We start from the raw sequence: 21790 nt of genomic DNA on the forward strand, positions 1-21790 counted from the left end.
AAAGCCTTCTCTGCGTCTATCGATAAGAGGGCGGGATCACCGGGGAGGGTATGCGATGTGTGCACAAGGTGAGTTTTGCGCATAGTGGCTGCCCCTTGCCTTCCCAATATAAACCCAACTTGGTCAGAGTGTATTATCTGTGGCATTAATATCGCTAATCTAGCAGCTGACACCCTATAGATTTTGTAGTCGAGGTTGAGTAGGGAGATACGGCGGTATGATCCACAGTATTTAGGGTCTCTCCCATCCTTTGGGATCACCATTATCAAAATGGTGTTAGTTGTTTGCTAAAGGTTTTGGAAAAGCCGGCCGTATAGCCATCTTCCCCAGGAGATTTGGCTAGGGTTAGCCGTTTTTTTTTGCATCTTGAACTTCCTGTTCAACTATTGGGGAGGCGAGCAGCTCAGCTTCTGAATATGTTATTTTGGGCACTTTGATTGGAAATAAGTAGGCGTCTGTGTCTAATTGGCCTGGGGTTACTTCTGAGGTATATAGGGACTCGAAGTTGGCAAAACACTCTGGGATGGTGTGAGGAGTTTGAGTCGTGGAGGGATTGTCCTCCATTTCTTGTACCTTGCACTCTACCCTTTGTTCTCTAAGTCTGGCAGCTAATAGTGGGTCGGCCTGGTCCCCTTTTTCGTATAATTTTTGTTTAAGGAATCGTAATTTACGCACTACTTGTTCGTGCTCCAACAAATCGTAATTCCTCCCTTTTTTGTTGTGCTGTATTCATTTTATCAAGATCTACCTTGGGGTTCTTTCTTATATCCCCTTCAAATTGGCATATTTTGGTTCTGAGTCTGTGTTCTATGATCTTTCGCTCTCTCTTCTTAGAGGACCCTTCACGGATTAGGATGCCTCTCCATGTGGCTTTCCCAGCTTCCCAGATTGATGGTTTAGATACTTCCCCATTATCGTTCAATTTAAAGTATTCATTAATTTCAGTCTCCATATCGGTTTTAAAGACTGCATCTTTCCAGAGGCTCTCATTACACCGCTATTTCCCTCCCATGACATGTAGATCCACCCAGTTAATGTCTGCCAGGACCAGGTCATGATCTGATCATGTTATCGGAATGATTTCTGAGTACGTTGTGGTGTCAAGGAGATCCCTAGAAAGGAATACATAATCAATATGGTTGAATGTTGTGTGGGCTCGAGTAGAAGGTGTATCCTCTATCGTTGGGGTGTACAATTCTCCACGCATCCTTCATTTCATACATGTCCATGATTTCTAACAGTTCAGTGCGGTCGTTTTGTTAGGGTTTCTCGTTTCGGGGTTAACTGGTTTCCAGTCTTTGGTCAGGTCTGCCCACCGGTTAAAGTCAACTCCCAGAATAATATGACCCGAGGCTTCCAACAATATTTTAGGGATTGTTCCTTCAAGAAATTTGGCTTGTCCAGTGTTGGGGTTGTATACCGTGGCAATTGTTACCTTTACTTTTGTAATTTTCCCAGTTATCAGAAGAGCACGTCCTCCCAACATCTGATCATGTTTTATCTACCTCAAAGTTAATTCCCTTCTTGAGTAGGATTCCAACACCTCCTTTCCCAAGTGGCCCAGAGCCCCAGAATTCTAGTCCTCCCCGCTTCCCCAGAATGCTTCGTTCCGCATCCTTTGCAAACTTTGTCTCCTGCAAGAGAAGGATGTCAATTTTGGATCTTTGAAATTCTCTAGATACCAGTGACCTCTTGGTTGGTGAGTTCAATACCTTCACATTGATTGTCCCTACTCAAGAGTCTCTCCCCCCTTCAGCTATTCAGGTGATGCCATTGTTAGTCTTTGTTGGGGAGTTGTTTATGTTCCATAACCACAAAATTATTTGCTCACCAAGTCCCACAATGTCTTTAATGTTTCTGATGAACTCAGATGTTGCTACAACTTTTTCCAAATGTCTGTCCCCTGTCCCCCCCCCCCCTGAGTTGATGGCGTTCGATTGAACCCGGATGGTTACTCTGGTCCTGCATCGAACCACCTATGGGACAGTTACTTCACGTCCCCTTGCTGAATATAACATCTCAATTTCATTTGAGCCCCCTATGTTTCCCCCCTCATGTTCGTATCTTGACCTTGTTGTCGACCAAAAATGAGATATTTTGTCCAATCAGGTCTCTATCTTGTACATTGAAACACATGCCATCTCACCAATACTTGTGGATGATCAACTGGCTGCCTCTGGGGAGGCATTACCTCTTCGGCATTTCCTAGAGCCCTTCACACGTCTTCTCCTGGGACCTTGTAGGCAGCATCCTCTGTCCTCTAGTCGTGGCTCTTCCCAGTTTTCTTCTGAGCGCGGTCCAAGTAGGTCGGAGATATAGGTTTTGATTTCCTTTTCTGAGCTCAACTTTATTTTGTTGCCTTCGTATTCAAAGGAGAGGGAGAAGGGGCAGCCTCATCTGTATCTTAGGTCTTTCTTTCAGAGCTTTGTAAGGGGCCCGCACCTCCGCTGGAGTGCCAATGTCATGGATGACAAGTCTTGATATATTAAGATCTGAGCGCCTCCGAGCATGATCGTATTGCTGTTCCTTGCCTTCTCAAGGACTCTGGCCTTATCCTGGAAGCGATGGAATCGGGAGAGTATTGATCTTGGTCCGCCTGGGGTGCCTCCGGCTCCATGTATTCTTTCGGTTTTGGGTTCATCAATTGCGTCGTCAGCGACTAGGAGTTTAATGATGTCATGTAAAGTATTTCTCAGATCACTCTCCGTCTCCCCTTCTCGTTCCGGGATACCAAAAATACGTATGTTGTTCCGTCTTTCCCGGTTTTCCAAGTCATCGAGCATTAGTTTGAAGTCTTCTTCCCACTGTTCTAGTTCTGTCATCATCTGGTCGAGCTGTACCCCTAGCATGTCTATGGAGGCTTGGTTGTTCTCCACTCCTTCCAGCCTTTCCTCCATGCGGTCTAGGCGATTCGTAATTGTGTCTATTTTACATCCAATGTTGGTCCCCAAGTTCTTTATTTCTCCTAATAGGGCAGCAATGTCGCCTTCGGTGGCCGCTAATTCACTTGCTGTTGCGTCTGTGTTTGCCATGTTAAGTTCGCTGGTTCCAGAGGGCAAAGAGGCATAGGTGAATGGGGCCAATTTCTTTTATGCTCATGAGGTCCAGGAGATCTCGGAGGTGATGTACGTTGGAGCTGGGCCAGTATCGCAGCTCTTGTATGGGGGGCAGCTTACCAGGTTGGTTCTTAGATTCAGCTTTTCTCTGTGCCCCGCAGTACTTGTTTGGGGGGAGGGGGTAACTCTGTTGTGTGCTCAGATACTTGGGGTTGTGGTTTGTCCTATTGTGCTCTCTGTAAGGCAGGGCCCGGAGACTTCCCAAGGTGTGGGCTGTGGGGAGTCAGGTTTTCTTCTTTGTTACTTATGGATCAGGCAGGGCGTAGTGTAAAAATGTTTAATTTATTTCGGGCCCAATCTTTATGGAGTGAGGGGAGAGGACTCGGGCACCTTGTGACGCTCGCCTTATCTTGTGCTGTGTAGAGCTGGAGACCCTGCAGTTGTCTTCTCTCTTTTTGGCACTTCGCCTCGGGGAACACCTTGAGGTGTAAGATACTGTTCTGGCTATTGCAATGAACTGAGTGCCCGGGGTCTGGAGGGTCCATGGTCCACCGCCCGCTCTCCTTGGGTCTGTACCCCTCACTCAGTATTATCTCCGTGGATGGAGTGCGAGCGGTGCGTGGCTAAAAGGCACCCTCCTCTTCGCCTTGTTGGGACGCCGGAGTCTCCGCTGCGGGTCCCTCTTTCGCTGTGATTAAAAGGCAGCATGCCGCTGTGCCCGAAGAGCTCCTGGAGGCATTTCTTTCGGCGCCGGGCACGCTTCAGTGCCCGTGTATCGTTGATTTCACTTTCGTGTTTGCCAGCTTGCTGAGGCCATTCCACGTCTCGTCGATTTACTGGCGACTCCTCTGCCGACTTTCTCCAAATTTTCGTCCACTTGATGGGGTGGGGGTATTCCGATGGTTGGCGTTTTGTTTTTAACTACAGGGGTCCTGTAAGTGGGGGCTCTGTCCACTTTTTGTTGTCTCTGCGCCCCCTGGTGGCCAATCTGGACCCTCTTTTTAAGGTTACGGTGAGGGGAGACCTCTGCGCTTTGTTTGGAATACATATTTCCCTATGGCTGCACCCGCACCCTCTGTGGTGTGCCATGAAGGGCCCCTAGGGTGACGTTTGCAATGCTGTTTTGCATGCACTGAGTTGCCTATGTGTCTTTCAGTGCAGAAGCAGTCATCTCCTTTTAGAACGTGCGATTTTACCTTTGCAGCACAAGCTATCTTAATAGAGTGCTGTGGGGGCACGGTCACCTTTTGTGTGTCCAAAGTACCATTTGTGTTACTTTCCAGATATCCTCTGAACAGGGTTCTGGCAGTCATTAGATGTTTACCCTTTTTGTAGGTGCACTATCACACGCCACCTTTTTAGACGCATTAATGCACAGAAGAGGACCATATGCCCACAATGGCTTCTCAGTATGCAAGTCCTGTAAAAGATGGCCTGTGTTTTGTTGGCTGTCCCACCTCCTATGGGGAGGGTCCCCTTTCTTCATGCACCTTGGTGGGATTCTTGCAGAAAACATTAAAAGTTCTTTGGTGTGCGTAAACTGGCAGTAAGAGGGTCTCTCTGCCCCTAATCCATATTCTTGCAGGGGCGTCGTTGTTGCGGGGAAGATTCTGGCTAAGTGGCTGCCACATCCAAGTTAGAATGTTGCAAGGGTCCTTCCAGCCCACATTCTCGATACAAGCAGAGGTGCATAATCCAGAAACCAAGTTGGCCAGTGGAGCCGAGAGGACCCATAGAACAAAACAACTGAAAGACGCCGGAAGACTACTCCAGAAACCAGCACTGACTCAGCCAATACCACTGGATCGCAATCCTCGACCTATAGTTTAACAAGGAAGACCTCCGAGAGGTGCCTTCCGCTCTTTGACAGTCAGCTGTTGTGTGCAGCTTTGCATTTTCTCTACAAAACCAGATGCAGCTGTGCTTCGTAGTAAGGAGTTCTGCCTTGCCTAGCGCAGTACTCATCTCCACCAAGAGCCCTGTGGCCAAGCTGCCAAGTGCCTCCTGACCCTGCCCAGGTCAATGCAAGCTGTGCATCTGTCGAGTTATCCATGGGAGTCTATTTTCTTCATCAAGGGAACTAATCAGGATGTCCCCCAAAACAGTCTGATGTCTGAAGAGGAACTGATAGACAACCAGTGGTGAACACCCCTGAATCCGTGACCAGACGACCCTGCAAAACAACCAGGACTGTGAGGTACCGCTTCTATGGGATTTTGCTGGCACCTCAGACTATTTATAGCTCTCTAGGGGTACGGAGGCCCGAGAACACTTTGGTCCCTTGAAATACCCCTCTTACACTGAACACAAAGTCCTGATTGCAATAACCCTATTTGAGGCTGGCCCATGGTGGTGGTGTCCGGGTCAGTAATTCTGTGTGTCATCCTTTTACATCTCAGGGGTGACATGGTCTTCTCTGCTCTTTATAAACTGATTTAAGACTCCAAGTCCCTATTTCGGCTATTGCTTTTCACCAACTGTCTTCAATGTTTTACCTAGCCTAGGAGAGTGGGCTCTCAGGAACCTTTCTAAAACACCTAAAACCCCTTAGACTGTAGCCTAGGGCAGGCTGCACATCTAAAGATTATATGGTGCCGAGTGCCTTATAGGTATATGGCTTACGATCTGATGTGTGTGCAACATCTTTTCTACTTTGGTGGTTGCGATGATTTTATGAATAACTGCTCATGATACCAAACTTAGCGTGTAACTGATAGTGGGCTACCCTACTGTGAGCTGTATATATGTATACAACTTAGAATATTTAAAGTGTGCCTTAATGTAGTATGACAAATGATGTTATTTTTAAACTTACCAGTGTAGGTATTTTTACTTACCATTTTACTATTTCTGGTAAATGTTTACTGTACTACACAGTCCCCATTCATCCTTAATTTAGCCTTTCTATTTGGTCTATGCTACTTAATACAGTAGTTTAGCTTAGCTGGTGCTTTGAAAACCTTGCTAACGCATGTTGGCTTTTCTAAGTCTTGCCACAGGTAGCGACTATAAAAACCCTCCCAACACTACACTAAAGTTAGGGATCACAGTAAGTGGGGCAATTAGTTACACTAAAACAAATAATTGAACAATGATGACGTTTGTCAATATGATAGGTTTTGTTATTTGGCATTTATATAGTGCTCTATATATCATTGGTATGATCTCAAAGCGCTGCTAGGTTGAACGCCCTCGGGGACCGCCGTCCAGGTCAGTAGAGAGAGATAGTGTTGTTGGGTGCACAAGTTATGCGTGCAGCGGATGCAATTGCCGGAATGGTAGCTGCATCCTAGCGTTAGGTGTGGTGGTGAAGAGATCAATTGAATGCGAGCAGTCTGGTCGGTGGACACCCAGACTGGGTTCTGGCTGTGTTAGGCCTGAAAGACACTTATGTGTGCAGCTAGGCCTTATTGTCATGGGATGCTGCGTTATTAGGGTGATGAGGTGTTCATGAGGTAGTGTTCATAGGTGTACAGCTAGACTGAATTTATCAAGGGGTATAGCTGTGTTCTAATTATGTGATGGTGTATAGAGAGTAAGTGTAGTGATATGATGGTTCATCTTTAAAGCGCCCGAGACCAGGCAGGCCAACAGGAGGGCAGGGCTACAAGTGACACACGGGCACACAGTGACAGATGGCTGGGTTTACAGCCACAGGGGTTGGGGGCTGAGGGATATACAGCGAGATCATAAAACAAGAAAGCAGGGTACAGTGATGCACGGGCACACAGCAACATCACGGGGACTAGAGGGCAGGGGAATACAGTGTGATACATAGCGACATCACAGGAACAGGGGAGGCAGGGTACACAGCGACACATGGGCGGAGAGGGGCATAAAGCAACAGAGGGTTGGGTTTATAGCAACAGGAGAGGCAGAGGGATACATAGTGACATGGGGAACAAGAGGAAGGGTACATGGGCACAGTGGTGCATACCGTGACATCACAGGGGCTAGAGGGGAGGGTAATACAGTGTGATATATAGTGACATCACAGGAACAGGAGGGCAGGTTACAAGGCGACACAGGCACAAAGGGGCAAACAGCGACAGAGGGCTGGCTTTAGGCGATCGGGCGGGGCGGCAGGGGGATACATAGCGACATCAAGGGGAACACAAAGCTGGGTACACAGTGAGTCGGGTAAAGTGGGGCATACAAAGACATCATTGGGGCTAGAGGGATGGCAATATAGAGGGATATATAGCAACATCACAGGGACAGGGAGGGCAGGGCAGGGTGACATTGCAAGGGCACACAGCAACAGGGATGTATTATGGGCTGGGGGCACAGTGGCTTCACGGGGGTAGGAGGCGTTATGATCTAAGGAGGTCATTGTTCTGGGAAACGGTTGTATATAGCCACATTTTTATTTTTTCCCAAATCAGTGGGCATATTCATTGAATACATGGTTGGGAGTCCCACAGTGTATTTGGTCATTGGGTTGTTGGAAGTTGTTAAAGCATTAGGTTGAGGTTGGCGTTATGGAAAGAGCCACGTTTTCAGTAATTTGCGGAATGTCGTAGTCTTGGGTGTGTCGAATGTGTGGTGGAAGCGAGTTCCACAAAGTCGGGGCCAAGGCTGAGATAGAGGATCTTCCTATCCTGACTGAGTTAGTGGTTGGGATCACTAAAAGGAGAGATATGTGTTACGTTACATCATTCTAATGAGTGCATGAGGGACTTACCATCAGTCACAGCGAATTGGTAAAAAGCATGAACCCAAACGCCCCTTTAGAACTTTTATTTGTGGGGAGCATGGTGTGCCTGAGATATTGCTCCCCCCGTTTCTTTTTCCAACAATTTCAATCGGCGCCCAGAGCAATTAAATTCGCCTGGCTGATGGTCACCATCTTTTGTTTGCCGTCAGGTTGAGGTTAGACGAGCACCAAGCCTTCCAAGGTAGATGGTAACAGTAACGGCCAAGGTTTTGTATTTGAGCCTGAATTGGAGTAAAAAGGAAAACTCCATCTATTATTCATGTTACTTTGCTGCATGATTTGCACAACCCAACATATCACCCTATGTTGGGCCATACCTAAAGGAGATGCCCTGGTTCAATTTAACTGAAAAACTATTTCATGCTTGAACCCTACCCTCCACAAGATTCTTTGCCTTTGGTTGAAAGTTGTGAATTTTTACCAGGATATTGCTGGGCGGGGAATTGGGATTCCTTTTCTTAGGACTATCCTCCTACATTGTGCAAGGCGGGTCTTTCAGTATAAATAGAACCGATTTCTTTAGGCATCCATTCAGATCTGTGCCTTCTGACAGTTCTTTAAAGGGTAGGATTCAAAGGTTTTCACACCTGGAGCGATTCTCTAAAAGACTCCATCTGAAAGTGAGGGCAAAATAGAATCTGAGATCATATTCAAATCAGCTTCAGTCACCCACCCTCAAGCCCAGGGCAGAAATTTCCTTTGCATGCTCACCAAATAACCTTGTATAGATCTGCTCTTAGATTCCCAATTTCATCCCACAGGACCGGAAATAACCTTTCTAGCTTGAAAGGGGTGCTTTAAATTGTTCCCTCACACGAGTCACAACACCAGTATTATCCAGGCTGTGCCATATTCCAGTGGCCAGCAAAGCCAGTGGGAGAGTGGGGAAGCTACAACAAGCATGTCGCCCAAGGCACCCCTTCCAAATCCACATATATCCCTCAGATTGAATATATCAAGTCTTCAGAGCACCATCATTACACATCATTGGTCTGCACTGTCACCTTACTAGGCAAGACCGCTCTCGTTATGTCCCTGCTGTTCTGGGCTGGCATTCGATAAGCTAAGAAGGCACGTCATTTGAAATGTGAAGTTTGCGCTATAGTGACCCAGGTCAGGGCGTCGTGCTCACTTGGCCACAATACAGGGACCTGCAGCTCGCAGTCTGGCTCTCAGGCAACATTTGCCTTTTTCCTCCGTCAGCAGGAGCCACTGCTAGTCGTCACAAAGTGGACCAGAGGACCTAGCCATAGCAAGACGAGGAACAGACCTCACTTGCAGCTGCGGGGAAAGAAGGTTCAGGCAGAGCAACCTACTCATACCACCATCTTACCACCTTACACCCCCTGCCCGGAACGGTTACTGAACCAATTTAATTCAGTATTTAGGAAGTGGGAGGGAAGACTCCAGGGATTGGGGCGGGGGACCACAACAGCAAGAATCGGATTGCCAGGGTGGTACTACTGCAGCAAAAAGGAGGGAAGGGACAAATCGACACGGGGCACTTTAAGCTGGTAGGAGTGAAGAGGAGATGCTGCCAGGTGTGGGAATGAGTGTATGAGTGTACAAATGGAAGAGTCTTGGTTTAATAACTTTATATACATATAGCCCAAAGCAATACAGCCATCAAGTTCAAACGCCAGACCACCAACTGTCACAACCAACAAATGAAAGTCACTACTCACATTTTATTTCATACCTACATTCCATGCTCACTACTCAGTTATTTCCAGTACTCCATACAAAAGCATGCATGCAGAGCAAGGACATGGTGAGTGATTAGGGTGATTAGGTACGTGGAGAGAGTATCACAGGTGGGGAGCGCGGGAGTTGGGTCCTCCCACCGTGGCAGGTGAGCACAGAGTAATTGGTGCAACTTGGGGTGAGGGGTGATCCCATTTTATTTGTACAGGAACTCTTTCAGAGTGATCAGGAGGGAGTTTCCCCAGTGGTGATGGTTATGTGGAAAGCAGCAGAGGATTCCTGCATGTAGAGACTGGGCGAGAATGCGCTGCAAAAGCAATTTTAAACGTCTTTGTAGTGGCACCCATTCATTTTTAACCACATGGCATGCATCGTCTGAGAGCAAACTGTTTCTTAGAAGCAGCAGGGCCGGTGCACCCTCAAGCAAAATGCTCAACACAAAAGGTAAATGCACATCACAACAGCAAGCGAAAAAACAAACAAGATGCTATAGAGTCAAAGTGCAAAACTTGGACGATCTACTGAGAAAGAGAATGCCCATACTGTACCTTTTCCCATTCGGGCTGGATCCAAAGGGGAGTGAGGCTGTAGAGTTTAACGCCTCCACTTCAGTGTGTGGTGCTGGCGCTGGATACAAAGTGTTAGGGACGACATTGCCAGCATGGAAACGATGAAGTACTAAAACAGATGTACAAGGAAATAAAAAATATACATCAGAAAACTGTTGAAGAAAGAGTCAACAGATTAAAACCCCATCCACGGGCAGAGCTTTCACTGCCATCTCTCAACCGGAAACAGGTAAATGCTATTCTATTTCAACCGCTGCAAGCGTGAATATTTGGTATCAGACATGCGCCATTCCTTTCCCATTTCCTTAAAAAGCTGCTACGGGTACTGCACGATCATTAGTTGGAGTCCTTGTCCTACAGCCATCAGCCCTCGCACCTGAAGAACGTTATTTCAAAGTGCTGGTATGAGCATACGATAACAGCATTTGGCGAATGGAGTGAATATCCAAGTAGGAGGGCAATACTTCCCTTAACATGCGAGTATGCCAGAATAGCATGGCAAAACCTTGCCATTTTCACTGTACAAAAGCCAGAACCATTAGCGGGCACATGGTGGATAACTAGATTCTTTGTTGTAATCATATGTTAATGTTAGCAAAATCAACACCATTAAAATAAAGATACATTAAACATGAACAAATGTAGCACTGTGACAATCCTTAAAAAAGCACCAATCGTTACTCATTGAAACACCACAAAAAATGTTCTAAGTGCTGCCAATTAACATTAAGGGATTGAAAATGTTGTAGACGGGAAGGCATTGTTAACTTGACAACTTGCAACAGAAGCTACTTTCGCTCATCTGGAAAAGTGGTGCCATAATAAAACAACAACGTGAGATTAACTGTGCTTTGGAAATTATATAAAAGAGCATTAGGACACATCTATAACACATTTCAAGCAGGATTAAAAAGAGTGCACCCGTCACTAGCCATTAAAAAAGTTATATTTGGTGAGTAAATTGTGTGTTGTGCGTATGTTTAGAATTGATGTGGCGAGAAACTTTATGGCTGTTTACTAGCTTGCAACTTGAATTTTTGCCCCCTTGTTTAAAGCATAATGGATCATATATAAACATTACTGCAGATAAGGCTCAACAGGAGGGAACACAGAACACTGGCTCCGAGCACTCCACTGGCTTCAAGACCAAAAAACACATCCAGTTCAAGGCCCTCAGTTGACCCCTTCAAGGTCTGGGAGCAGAATTGCTAAAAATCAGAGAAATGGCAAACTATTAGAAACCATATGAAGCAAGAGACCAGGTAAGATGTAATTTGAGGTTATCCCTACTGTTTTGATTGGTATTCTCTTGGGTGACATTTAACATAGTGGGATCTGGGCCCTTTGAATGAATTTTTTTTCAGCTCAACTTCAGTGCCTAGATACTTAATCTGGTACCAACATTAGATGTGACTAATCGCTATGACTATGTACATTGGTATGCATAATTGATATTATTCCCTATTCAAACGCTGCATATCCTGGACCTTGTGTCTAGGACCCAAGGTGCTGTCGTTCGACGACACCAATGGCAGCAAAGTTTATCACCACTAACAGCTTTCTATCTGCTCTCATTCTTTCCTAATTTTGCATCCCACTCTATCGGCATTGTTTCTAACTCTAGTATTTCTTCTATTTCCATGTTTTCCTTTTTCGCGTCTTTATTTTTTCATTCCAATATTCCTCATTCTTCCTTGAGAGGTTTGATAATTGTTTGGATTTATTTATTTTAAGCCCACTGGCCCGATTACAACACTGGTTTTCAACAGTGCGCCCTCCTGGCCGCGTAGTGATCACGTGTCGCATTAAGGAAACGTTGCCTAGGCAACGCTCCGATGCAACGACAGCATTCTGCTTCTCGCAGACCACGGGAGAACTGCTCCGCTCCCGCTCTCAACACGGTAAGACTCTTCACCTTTCAATCAATTAGGACCACGGATGTCATCCGCTCTCACGAACGGGTTTCTCCTGTTTCCAGCTACCGCATAGCATGCTGACATACTGCGCTGATTTCTGTCAGGCAGTTCGATTGGGCCACAACTTGGCCACCACTCTATAGTTTGTTACACTCAAACTTTCCACCTACCTGCCACAGGTAACTGTTTTCTTGTCATACAACTGTTGGTTACATATACACATGATATACGATATTGACCTCCCTTATTTTTTCCTGCCCTCTCCTTTTCTACTCTTCTGCTACTGCAACCAAAACTTGATGGTATGTCTCGAATTTGATCACAATTATGAATGTAATCATGTACCATTTTGTACTGCTTGTTTATTTATGAATGTGTATTGATTATGATTAGACTGGCCCTGATTAAGGAAATTTATTTTCCGAAAATGCATTGGCAAATTTGGTCCGATTGATTAATCAACTGTGGCAAACTCTTCCTCACTAAGAAACTATTAGTGACTACTTATTTTTTGAGATTATTATTTTGGCAGATAAAAACTACCTTGAAAAACAGAATTGTATGCTTTTCTTGTTACAATTTGAAGTTTATTTTTCACTTTCGAACTGTTCAGTAATTTTGAAAAAAACCACAACCCAAGCTGGGTATTTTAGAGAGCGGCTGTATGACTAGGTATCTTACCTGGTCTCTTGCTTCGTATGTTTTCTGGGCTTGGGTGTCTCCAAACCCGTTACAGCCTGCTCCTGCACAAGTTTTTGGACAGACATTTGAAAGAAAGAATTTTTCCTTGCATGAGCTCTGAACACCAAAGACAAGTGAATTTACTATCCAGTGGTGCCCACTCACTTCGATTCCTAAACTATTAGAAACCAACCATTTTGGAAAGAAAGTCACAAAGCCTCCACATTTTCCACTTTGGTGGCCAAACACAGGAACGCGCTACCAAAGAGAAATCGGCACCCCAAGGGACCACAAGAAATGCAGGAAAATTGCAAAAATCATGGCTCTTCAATGCTTAGCAGATAAAAAGTTTAACCTGCACCCATCAAGAAGTGGAAACACTAACCAATAGTTTGACTTTCATGTGCAGACACAACCCAAGTGAACGCAATACCGGCTCCCGATCATCCGCCTACAACAACAAAAAGGAACTTAGGAAAGTAGAACGACTAGAACATCACATCAAGGCACAGACAAAACCTTAAGAGAATGTCCTACATGTCTTCCAGAATACCTAAGCCTCAACATAGAACCTCTTCATGCAACAAGCACAAAAGGAAAACATCTTCCACCATAATGCAACCGACAGCAAGACCAATAATTTGAAAGCACTAAAGAACCCTCTGCCCAAAGAACACCCCCCTTTGCCTAATCTTCAATTTCTCTCCACCTTACTCAACACACAAACTCAGACCAACCAATCACACATGCCTTTTAAAAGAGACGCTCTACCTAGACTTCAAATCATCACAAACGTACACCTCTAATTGAAGCTTACATAATCAGGCTCTGGCAAACACCTGCCTACACTACAAGCATGATGCTGCCCCCTCCTCCCCCCTCCTCTACAAAAAGCCCTCAATGCCTCCTGGGTTTCACACCTAGAAAGCAACAAGCACGCAGAGCTCAAGGTACTTGCAATTTGCAACCTCAACACAATACTGTGTAATTGTGCCTTTCTTCTCCCACCAACTAACCAAACACACCCAACCCTCTTCCAGATCCACTAGCGTGCCTGGCGACCAAGCAAATGGCCACAGTGTATGGTAGAAAAGATGGCAGACAAAGGTTATAGTTCACATCTCACATGATATGCTACATTTGCTGCACATTATGTATTTGCTCCAGGTTGCTGGATGTTGCCCTATACTCCAGTGTTTTTAGCCATTTATTTTGAAAGCTGCATCTATCCATTACCAAATTGCATGACCTGCCTATATCATGCGGTTTGAGATTCTGTACCCTATCCATTTAGGGCACAAATGCAAATATGATCTACAACTTCAACCGCATATTTGCTGCAGTCGTAGACCATACCCTATATTTCTTAAAGAGGGGTGCTACCTACTCCTTTGTCAATCTGCTACAGCGCTTTCAAAACAGATTAAAATGTACTATTGTTTTGACGCAAGAATTTGAGGACAAATGCACTCATGTAAAGACTTAGTTGACCAATAACCTAATTGTGGTGTGAAAGCCAATTGAACAAGGGGAAACCTCCTTTAACAAAACTAGATGTGCAGGGGAGACAGTTAACAGATAATGGTAAAATTATAATCAGTCTTTGCCTCAAAGCATTACTGTCCTGGTTGCGTCAGTCTTTGACACCAACGCTCTTGGGTGAAGTCTTTTTCACACTCAAACTCTTTGCTCTTGCTAAGCATTTCAACAAACGGGTAGACTAGAGGGAAATCAAATTGGTGAAGACTCCTCTCTACATGCCTCAACCAGGGGGAAATCAGTTGATAATCTCAGGCTTCCATAATAACTCACTGCTTCATTGTATAGATCAATGCAGTGGTTTAACCAAACTAAGATCCAATGGAAAGCTTGGCTCAGTCCCAGTTTTCCAGCTATTTGCAGAATAGCCATTTCTGCTTGCACCAAAACGGTTGACGGTCTGCTTTGTTTTGTGCAAAGCTAAATAACCAGATTTAGTGTTCTTCCATTTGCATGTTTGAAAAGTGACTTTTTGCTTCACTTGCCAGTAATCCATTGAAAGTTAAGAGAAAGGTAAAGTTGTTCCACCTGAGAAAAAGATCTTTAAGGCTCTGAGACTTTCAGACACTGCGACGGAGATAGGCAGGGGCTGGTTTACGTCCAACACTCCAGCAGCATAGAGGGGTGCAGCGACTGTTTAAGCACGATACACTTCCAGGGCCCTTTTACCAGGACAGTGCAGTACTTACTATGAAAGCAAATTACCACATTCGACACCTACTCCATAACCTACTTTATGCCAGACTAGACCACATACTCGAAGATGTAAAGAGAACACCCAGATAATCTTACTTGCTCACTTGATGTAGAGGTTGACCCCCAGATTCAATTTGACTTGTAGTACAAATGCGGGTGTGTGACCCATTGGCTTCCTTGCAAGTTACGCTCATCTCTTGTGTATGAAAAATAAAGAATATCTAGTAATTTAGTGCAAAAATATTTAGGTCAAAAATATTTGATTCATCTAAGTTTCTTTCATAAACATCTCTTGGTTCACCTATAAGTGTATTCACTCATTGATGCGCACACACATTACTACAAACATGTTAAAAAAAACTCATCTGGATAAAAATCATTCTATTAGAACAATGCCCGCTTAATTCACTGATGACCCATCACTTGTGACGCAAACCATTCTGTCAAGTCTGCTATACCCTCCGTTACACAACCTGAAAGGTTTGCAGCATACAGTACCAAATACTTCCCACGTGAAAAAAAACCTTCTGGACCCTTTAGAAATTACATTCACATATGTAAAGTACAGAAAAAAAACAGTGCTACATGCCACGTTTCTGTTCTTACATATTTACTGTAGAGCATTCCTCACGAGTATATTTCTTATTCATGAATGGTTCATCCTTTGTGTTTCCATTAGGATAAGTGCTGTTTCATGTGTACTGGATGAGCCTAATCTGCGAGTCGTCAAAAAGGAACTATTGCTGCAACATTGTAAAAAAATAAATTAAAAAACATCTTGTTGGCAATCATTTAATGATTCTATAGTAAGGAACTTATGAATGAAAAACCTCTCAATTTTGTATTCTTAATAGGTTTTGGTTCTTCCCTCTTCTGTTGATTGGAATTCTACAACAGTTATTTGCCTCTTTTCCTTCTGCAAATGACATTGTCGAAACGGGTTAAATTGCTGCTTATCTATAACATCAAGTCTGGATATTATCAATTACCATGCTTTCCTCACAGTTTAAATTGCTCACCCACAAGGAAGATGCTCCTCTATGCTTCGGCGTAGTGTCCTAATCTCATGGAGGTGTATTAAATACATTGGTCGTGTCTCCAAAGTGTCTGTTGGTTAATGCCGTGAATGTACTGGACCCGAATGCATGATCCCTAGTAAATGTGGCCCATGAATTCTAGGGACGATATCCCTCAGATGCAAATAAAGCGAAAGCCCAATGGAGTCTCACCAAAAATGGGCACAATCTTGATTTAAGACGCATATATGCGTGCCACGTAGTTAGCCGCGGTCACAAATGTACGTTCCACCCCTCCATTGTGTGGACTGGAAGGGGGCGGGAGGGGGTAGGGGAGGGGGGGGACCATCCATCTGTATCACCCATATTTAATGCACAGAAATCCATGCCATTTATTGGAGGCCTTACAGTTGCTGTGTGGCCTATTTCAGCCAATAGTTTCTGGGATTATTATGTACATGCAAGCCTTTATCATTGTGTGTTGCTTCTAGTCCAAATGGCATTTCCCTAACCAGATGGTTAACAAACAGTACTTACTAATGATTTTTATTTTTGTATCTTTCAGCTTCTTCATTAAGCCCATTTCTCCAGCTGTCTGTGATAAATCAGCTCTTGTTCCCATTATCAATCTTTTTCTTAGAGGATCCAAAGATTTTTTGGAGGATTGGCCATTTAAAATCTTCACAATTGGGCCATTTGTCTGAAATGTTTCACTAGAGGTGCACTCAACTTTATGTTTCATGGTGCTCCTATTTTTAAACTTTCACAGGTTTATCTTTCTTCAGGGTTTTTCCTAAACATACAGGTCCACAAGGCCATGTTATCTGGTATCACATTCTCTGAATTGCAGTTGGGGAACTTTTTTTGGCACCAGGGCTTTGCTAAACCGAGATCTAGTTCACTCCTTCTATGCACGAGTTTTCACAACCAACATGTTCGACAAGGAGGAGGTCCTGTAATTGGTGCCAAACCACACATCTCTCAGGCTATTTGAAGTGGACGTTTCCACGCATCTTGTTAGCTAATTCTTAAAAGCAAAAATAGGTAATTTGTGGAATATTTCCAGCGTTTATTACATTTTTGATTAACTTAGATCTGGAGTAGATAGTGACACACCATCCTGTTTTCACTCTTCAGCTTCCTGTTTTTTTCTCAAGCACGGGCCTCTCCAAGATTATTGTAGGCTCTTTCTGGCTGGTCTTTTGATCAATTCTTTGGGGTAACTCCTAGTTCTAAGGTTTTGGCTTGGAAAGTGGGCTTCTCCCACATAGGCTTCCTTATTGCTACTGCGCAGTAGCACCTGGAGCGTTCCGCATGCCAGATGGAACTGTTAATAAATGATAGCAGACCCAAATAACTAGACGGACTCAAAGAATATGGCAAAAATACAACTTTATTATAAGCTCAATTAAGTAAGGAAACATGATAAACATACAGATTGAAGTTGACACTCTTTTTAATACATTTTGGTTATATAAAACCGTTATACCTCAATGTACATCAGTTACGACATCATCCTATGTGGCAAACAGTAAAAACCTACCGTGTGGAGGGATTGTTTATGGGAACATATATACCTATAGTTTATTTACATGTTAACATTATTGGCTGCCACTACCTCCAACTGCGTATAATACAGATAATAGCAGAACAGCAGTGGATTGACTTCTGCAACAATGTATAGTTCATCATTGCGTAGGCCCTTAAGATTGGTTGGAATTCTCCCCGAACCTTGGACATTCGGCTCGTTAGCAGCACGTAAGCAAAACGAAACCCAAGTGCTGGGAGCAACGTCAGACAACTGCCCACTTGGCCAATTAGCCTACCATCTCTAATCAGTTAGGCCCCAAGCCAAGGCTTCTTTATAGTTGACCTTGCCAACTGTCCTCTTCCTCAGAACTTTAAAAAGGGAGTGAAGGTACATTGCCATCTTCCTGGAGCTTAATGAATAAGCCTCGTTTTTTGGTCTTGCATCACATGTGATGAGACCATGATTTTGTTCATCCTGTCCTACCATTTGTTTCAATTATAATGGGTGGGATTACTCCTCTTGGCCCTTGGAGACTTGATTGTCCCATAGTGCATACGCTTTCTGCATCTTTGATGTTTCAAAACTCAGCACTTGAAAACGTTCACTCCTTTGCTTAATCTAAGAGAAATAGGTTGTGCATATGTTGCTTATCCTCAGACTTCTTTCTAGCCTTACAATTGCTTCTTGCTGCGGCATCCTAGAAATACCAGCTTTGTGCAAAGAACAAAGGTTTTCCAGTGCCCGTTGGCTCTGCAGCCTTGGTCACTCCTTTAGGCGTCTTACTATTTATACAGAGTCAAGATCCATTTTCTCATCATGGCTGCTTTATCCAGGTTATATTTCCTACTGCAGCAAGCATATATATCATCTACCTTGCGTTTCTTCGTATATACAGCTACTCTCTTTTCAGTGTATACATTTTCTACGTATTTGCATAAAATGTTCCCTTTGCTACTTCAGTCAAATCTTCATTCTTCAAGTAATCGCATGTTTCAGTACGTCCTTGGGTCTTCTCCTTATGACGCCACTTCAGATTTCAGTTATAGCTCTTATAAAGGCATCCTTCTACCACGTCAGTATGAGGGTACATTTGATAGGGTTGTCTGAGCGCATAGAATATCGATGCGTTATTGGGATGATACCTGGTGTCATGGAGTGTGTGCTTGTTCTTCCAATATAACAGAGGTGAGAGGGTGGCACTATAAATGAGGTGTACATCTGCCTCTCTACACTACTGTTCCTCTCGAGTCTGAGGAACTGTCCAAACAGGAGGTTGTCTCGAAGAGGTTTCACATGATGACTTTGTAGAGTAATAACGCATCCTCTCTGTCTTTGTGGAATGGTTTAAGTCATTTTCCTTGCTGGTGAAATATTGCAATATCCAAGAAATCAATTGCATAAACTTCAGATGTACATTGTTCGTCAAGCCATTGAATAAAGTTCATATCTTCAGCATGTGAGCCATACCAAATGACAAAGTAGTCTATGTATCGTTTCCACACTTTCACCCTCTGGATAAAAGGATTGGAGTCTGTGTAGATTGCCTTATTCGAAACTCTCTACATAGATATTTGCTAGGCTCGGAGCCATTGGTGCTCCCAGCGCTGTGTCTTATTTGGGGATATATGGCTCCAATACATTTGAAATTGTTCGTCAACGCTAATTTAATACACATAGTATGAAAGAATTGGGAACTGGATCCACATCTGCATCTGGGATAGTTGATAAGGACTTTTTGCACAGTAGGGTATATCAGTTCAAGGTAAGTATGAGGTCTACAATTGGAACGCAACACGGATCGTTGAGCATCCAATCGCACAGAAGCATAGTTGACATTGCTTGGATAAAAACCAATGCAACATAACTGACATTACAAGACATGATTTAATGAAAAAGGACCTGTGAAGAATAAAGATATGAACATTCATAATTAAATCTGGACTAAAAATATGTATTATTAGGTCAGTAAAATTAAGATTAATATACTTATTGTTCGATCTAGCCATGAGTCACGAACACGGTTTCCAAAACCACCACTGATGGCTTCCAAGGGGAAAAATAACTTAAAATGGTGCACTTACTTGGGTAAATGAAATACACAGAAAACTCAAATGTTTCTTACTACACCCAAATTACAGGCTTACCAATGTCAGTCGTGTGCCTATTGGAAAAATGTCATCCGAGTACCAACTTTTTATCATCGAATGTCAGGCAAAGAAATAACGTTAAACACAGTGGTGAACCAGAAGGAGTCGAACAACTGAATGACATGTTCAGAAAGGGTTGGATTTACAATAAAAGAAAAACTCCTTGCTTGTCCTATATCTATGAGGGAAGTTCCCCAACTAACAAAAGTAAACATAAGGGGGCACGTCAAGTCCAAATAAAAAGTCCTTTGCCCAAAACCCAAGTAACTATCTGGCCCTACCACTTTGGAAAAACAGCAAACTAAAATGAAAAGAGGGTTGTGCGATTGCCTCGGAATGGACTTCTGCCTGGCCCACTTGTAGATGACTGGTTCTTAAACTTTCAAGTTCTGGTAGCTTGTCTTCACAGCTTTAGTCTCAAATCCTTTATCGTCGGTATGGTTTTCTCTCCCCCTTTGATAAGGAAACCATTTTGATTTTTCAATGCATCAATCCCTTGGGGACGACTTGAATAATACACTTCTTTCTTTCTCACCGTCATGGCGTTGGGAATTCCTCAAGTCCGCTAATTGTAGAAAATGTCTTATTTCTTGTGACAAATCTATCTTTATCGCTTCCTGTGATTTCATACACTTTGCTGTCCATGTTTACAGAGTATTCAACTTCACCGTTTCAACATCGGATGCATTTTTGTGCTTCCTTGCTATGTCATTCGGGATTATTTCAGCTTTGAGATACAGTCTTTATGTTTTCCACTTTCAAAGTGGGGCCCGTCTCGTTCTACAACTTTATTTTTGGATAAAACATGTTTTATTGTTTTAAGACAACACACAACAAAACAAAATCAACATAGGGATTATCATGTTCATTCACTATCAAAAAGGTATTACATATATTGTCCATCTCCAGAGATCCTTTACATGAGTACTTATATGTATTGTTCATGCTCGTATCACATGTGGCAGAGAGTCCTAAGTCACTCCCTCTTCCCATCTTTCCCATATTTAAGGCTTTGTTGGGGCAGCCCCTTGCATTGCAGATCCTGCGCTCCATCATGGCGCATGTGTCCATGTCCGTTATCCATTGGTCCAGCGTCGGGGGTTCTGGAGCTCCCCATTTCTGCGCTATGTTGCATTTGATCAGCCCCATTGCTGTGTGTAGAATCAGTTTCTCCCATTTATTAACATCTATTTCGATGGGCATACCTAGGAGTAAAGCCCTTGGGTCCAGTGCTATGGTCCGGGTCAGGACTAGTGAGTTTGTTACAACATGCAGTCCAAAACGCCTGTATCCGGGGGCATGTCCATAGAATGTGTATGAAGGTACCTACTTCCTCTCCACATCGAAGACAGTTTGGGTTTGGGGTTCGTTTCCAGCCGTACAAGTGTGTCCTGGGATAATATACTCGATGGAGTATTTTCAGCTGTACTAGGTGGAGCCTGGAGGAGATCGCGATCTCACGGGGATGCATGAGCACTTGTATCCAGTCCTCTGGGTCTATTTCCCGCACATCTACTTCCCATTTCGCCTTTAGACTGTTCAATTCGGGGGTTGCAAAGGATGATATAGCATTGTATAGGATGGAAGTGCATTTGATAGGGATATATGCAGGCAGCATGTGGCGTTCTATAGGAGTGTATTCCGGCACAATAGTGTCTGCTGGTATGTGGGTTTTCAGGGCGTGGGCCAATCGCATATAGTGATTTCGCTCTGTATTTGGGATTTGGGATTGCGATCGCAGAGTGTCAAATGTGGGCAGTTTCCCGCTTGTAAGAATATCCCCCACCTTCAGGATTCCCACCCGTACCCATATGGGCCATGGCTCGAATTTCTCTATTTCGGTCAGCTTACTGTTTTGCCATAGGGGTTGTGCGGTATTAATTTTGTTTTTCCATCCTAAAAACTTATGTGCCTGTTTCCAAACTGTGATGATGTGAGTTGTGGTTGTGTGTTGAGAGGGTCTCGGAGGGGGTTGAAATAGGAGTCTAAGTGGGTCTACGTTGTGAATGGTGGCCATCTCGGCCCGTATGTGGGGCAGGTCCCAGTCCCCATGGAGTCAGGGGGAGGAGTTTCCAATGTTGAACATCGTGAATAAACCGGTTCATAATCAGTTGGAGAATGTGTTTTATGTACCCCATCAGGTCCCCGGATATCCAGATATCGGAAACCCTGTTGTTCCACCCGGTATGGGCAATCATGAGGGATGGCCTGTTCCCCA

At 44.0% G+C, this 21790-nt stretch overlaps 1 protein-coding gene and 1 long non-coding RNA gene across 2 annotated transcripts in view; one reads left to right on the forward strand and one right to left on the reverse strand.

Annotated features, from left to right (window-relative positions):
* The window catches only part of DELE1 (DAP3 binding cell death enhancer 1), a 339909-nt gene that overhangs the window by 258280 nt on the left and 59839 nt on the right, over positions 1-21790 (reverse strand). Inside the window, exon 2 of the mRNA XM_069654111.1 lies at positions 10026-10155. Coding sequence (XP_069510212.1) covers positions 10026-10155 — 130 coding nt within the window. The remainder of the gene's footprint in view (positions 1-10025; positions 10156-21790) is intronic.
* Positions 11136-21790, forward strand: part of LOC138582647 (uncharacterized) — a 204256-nt gene continuing 193601 nt past the window's right edge. The window contains exon 1 of the long non-coding RNA XR_011305057.1: positions 11136-11308. This is a non-coding gene — a long non-coding RNA (uncharacterized lncRNA). The remainder of the gene's footprint in view (positions 11309-21790) is intronic.

Source organism: Ambystoma mexicanum, chromosome 3q (assembly GCF_040938575.1).
Source record: "Ambystoma mexicanum isolate Mex_15411 chromosome 3q, UKY_AmexF1_1, whole genome shotgun sequence".
Classification (NCBI taxonomy): Eukaryota; Metazoa; Chordata; class Amphibia; order Caudata; family Ambystomatidae; genus Ambystoma; species Ambystoma mexicanum.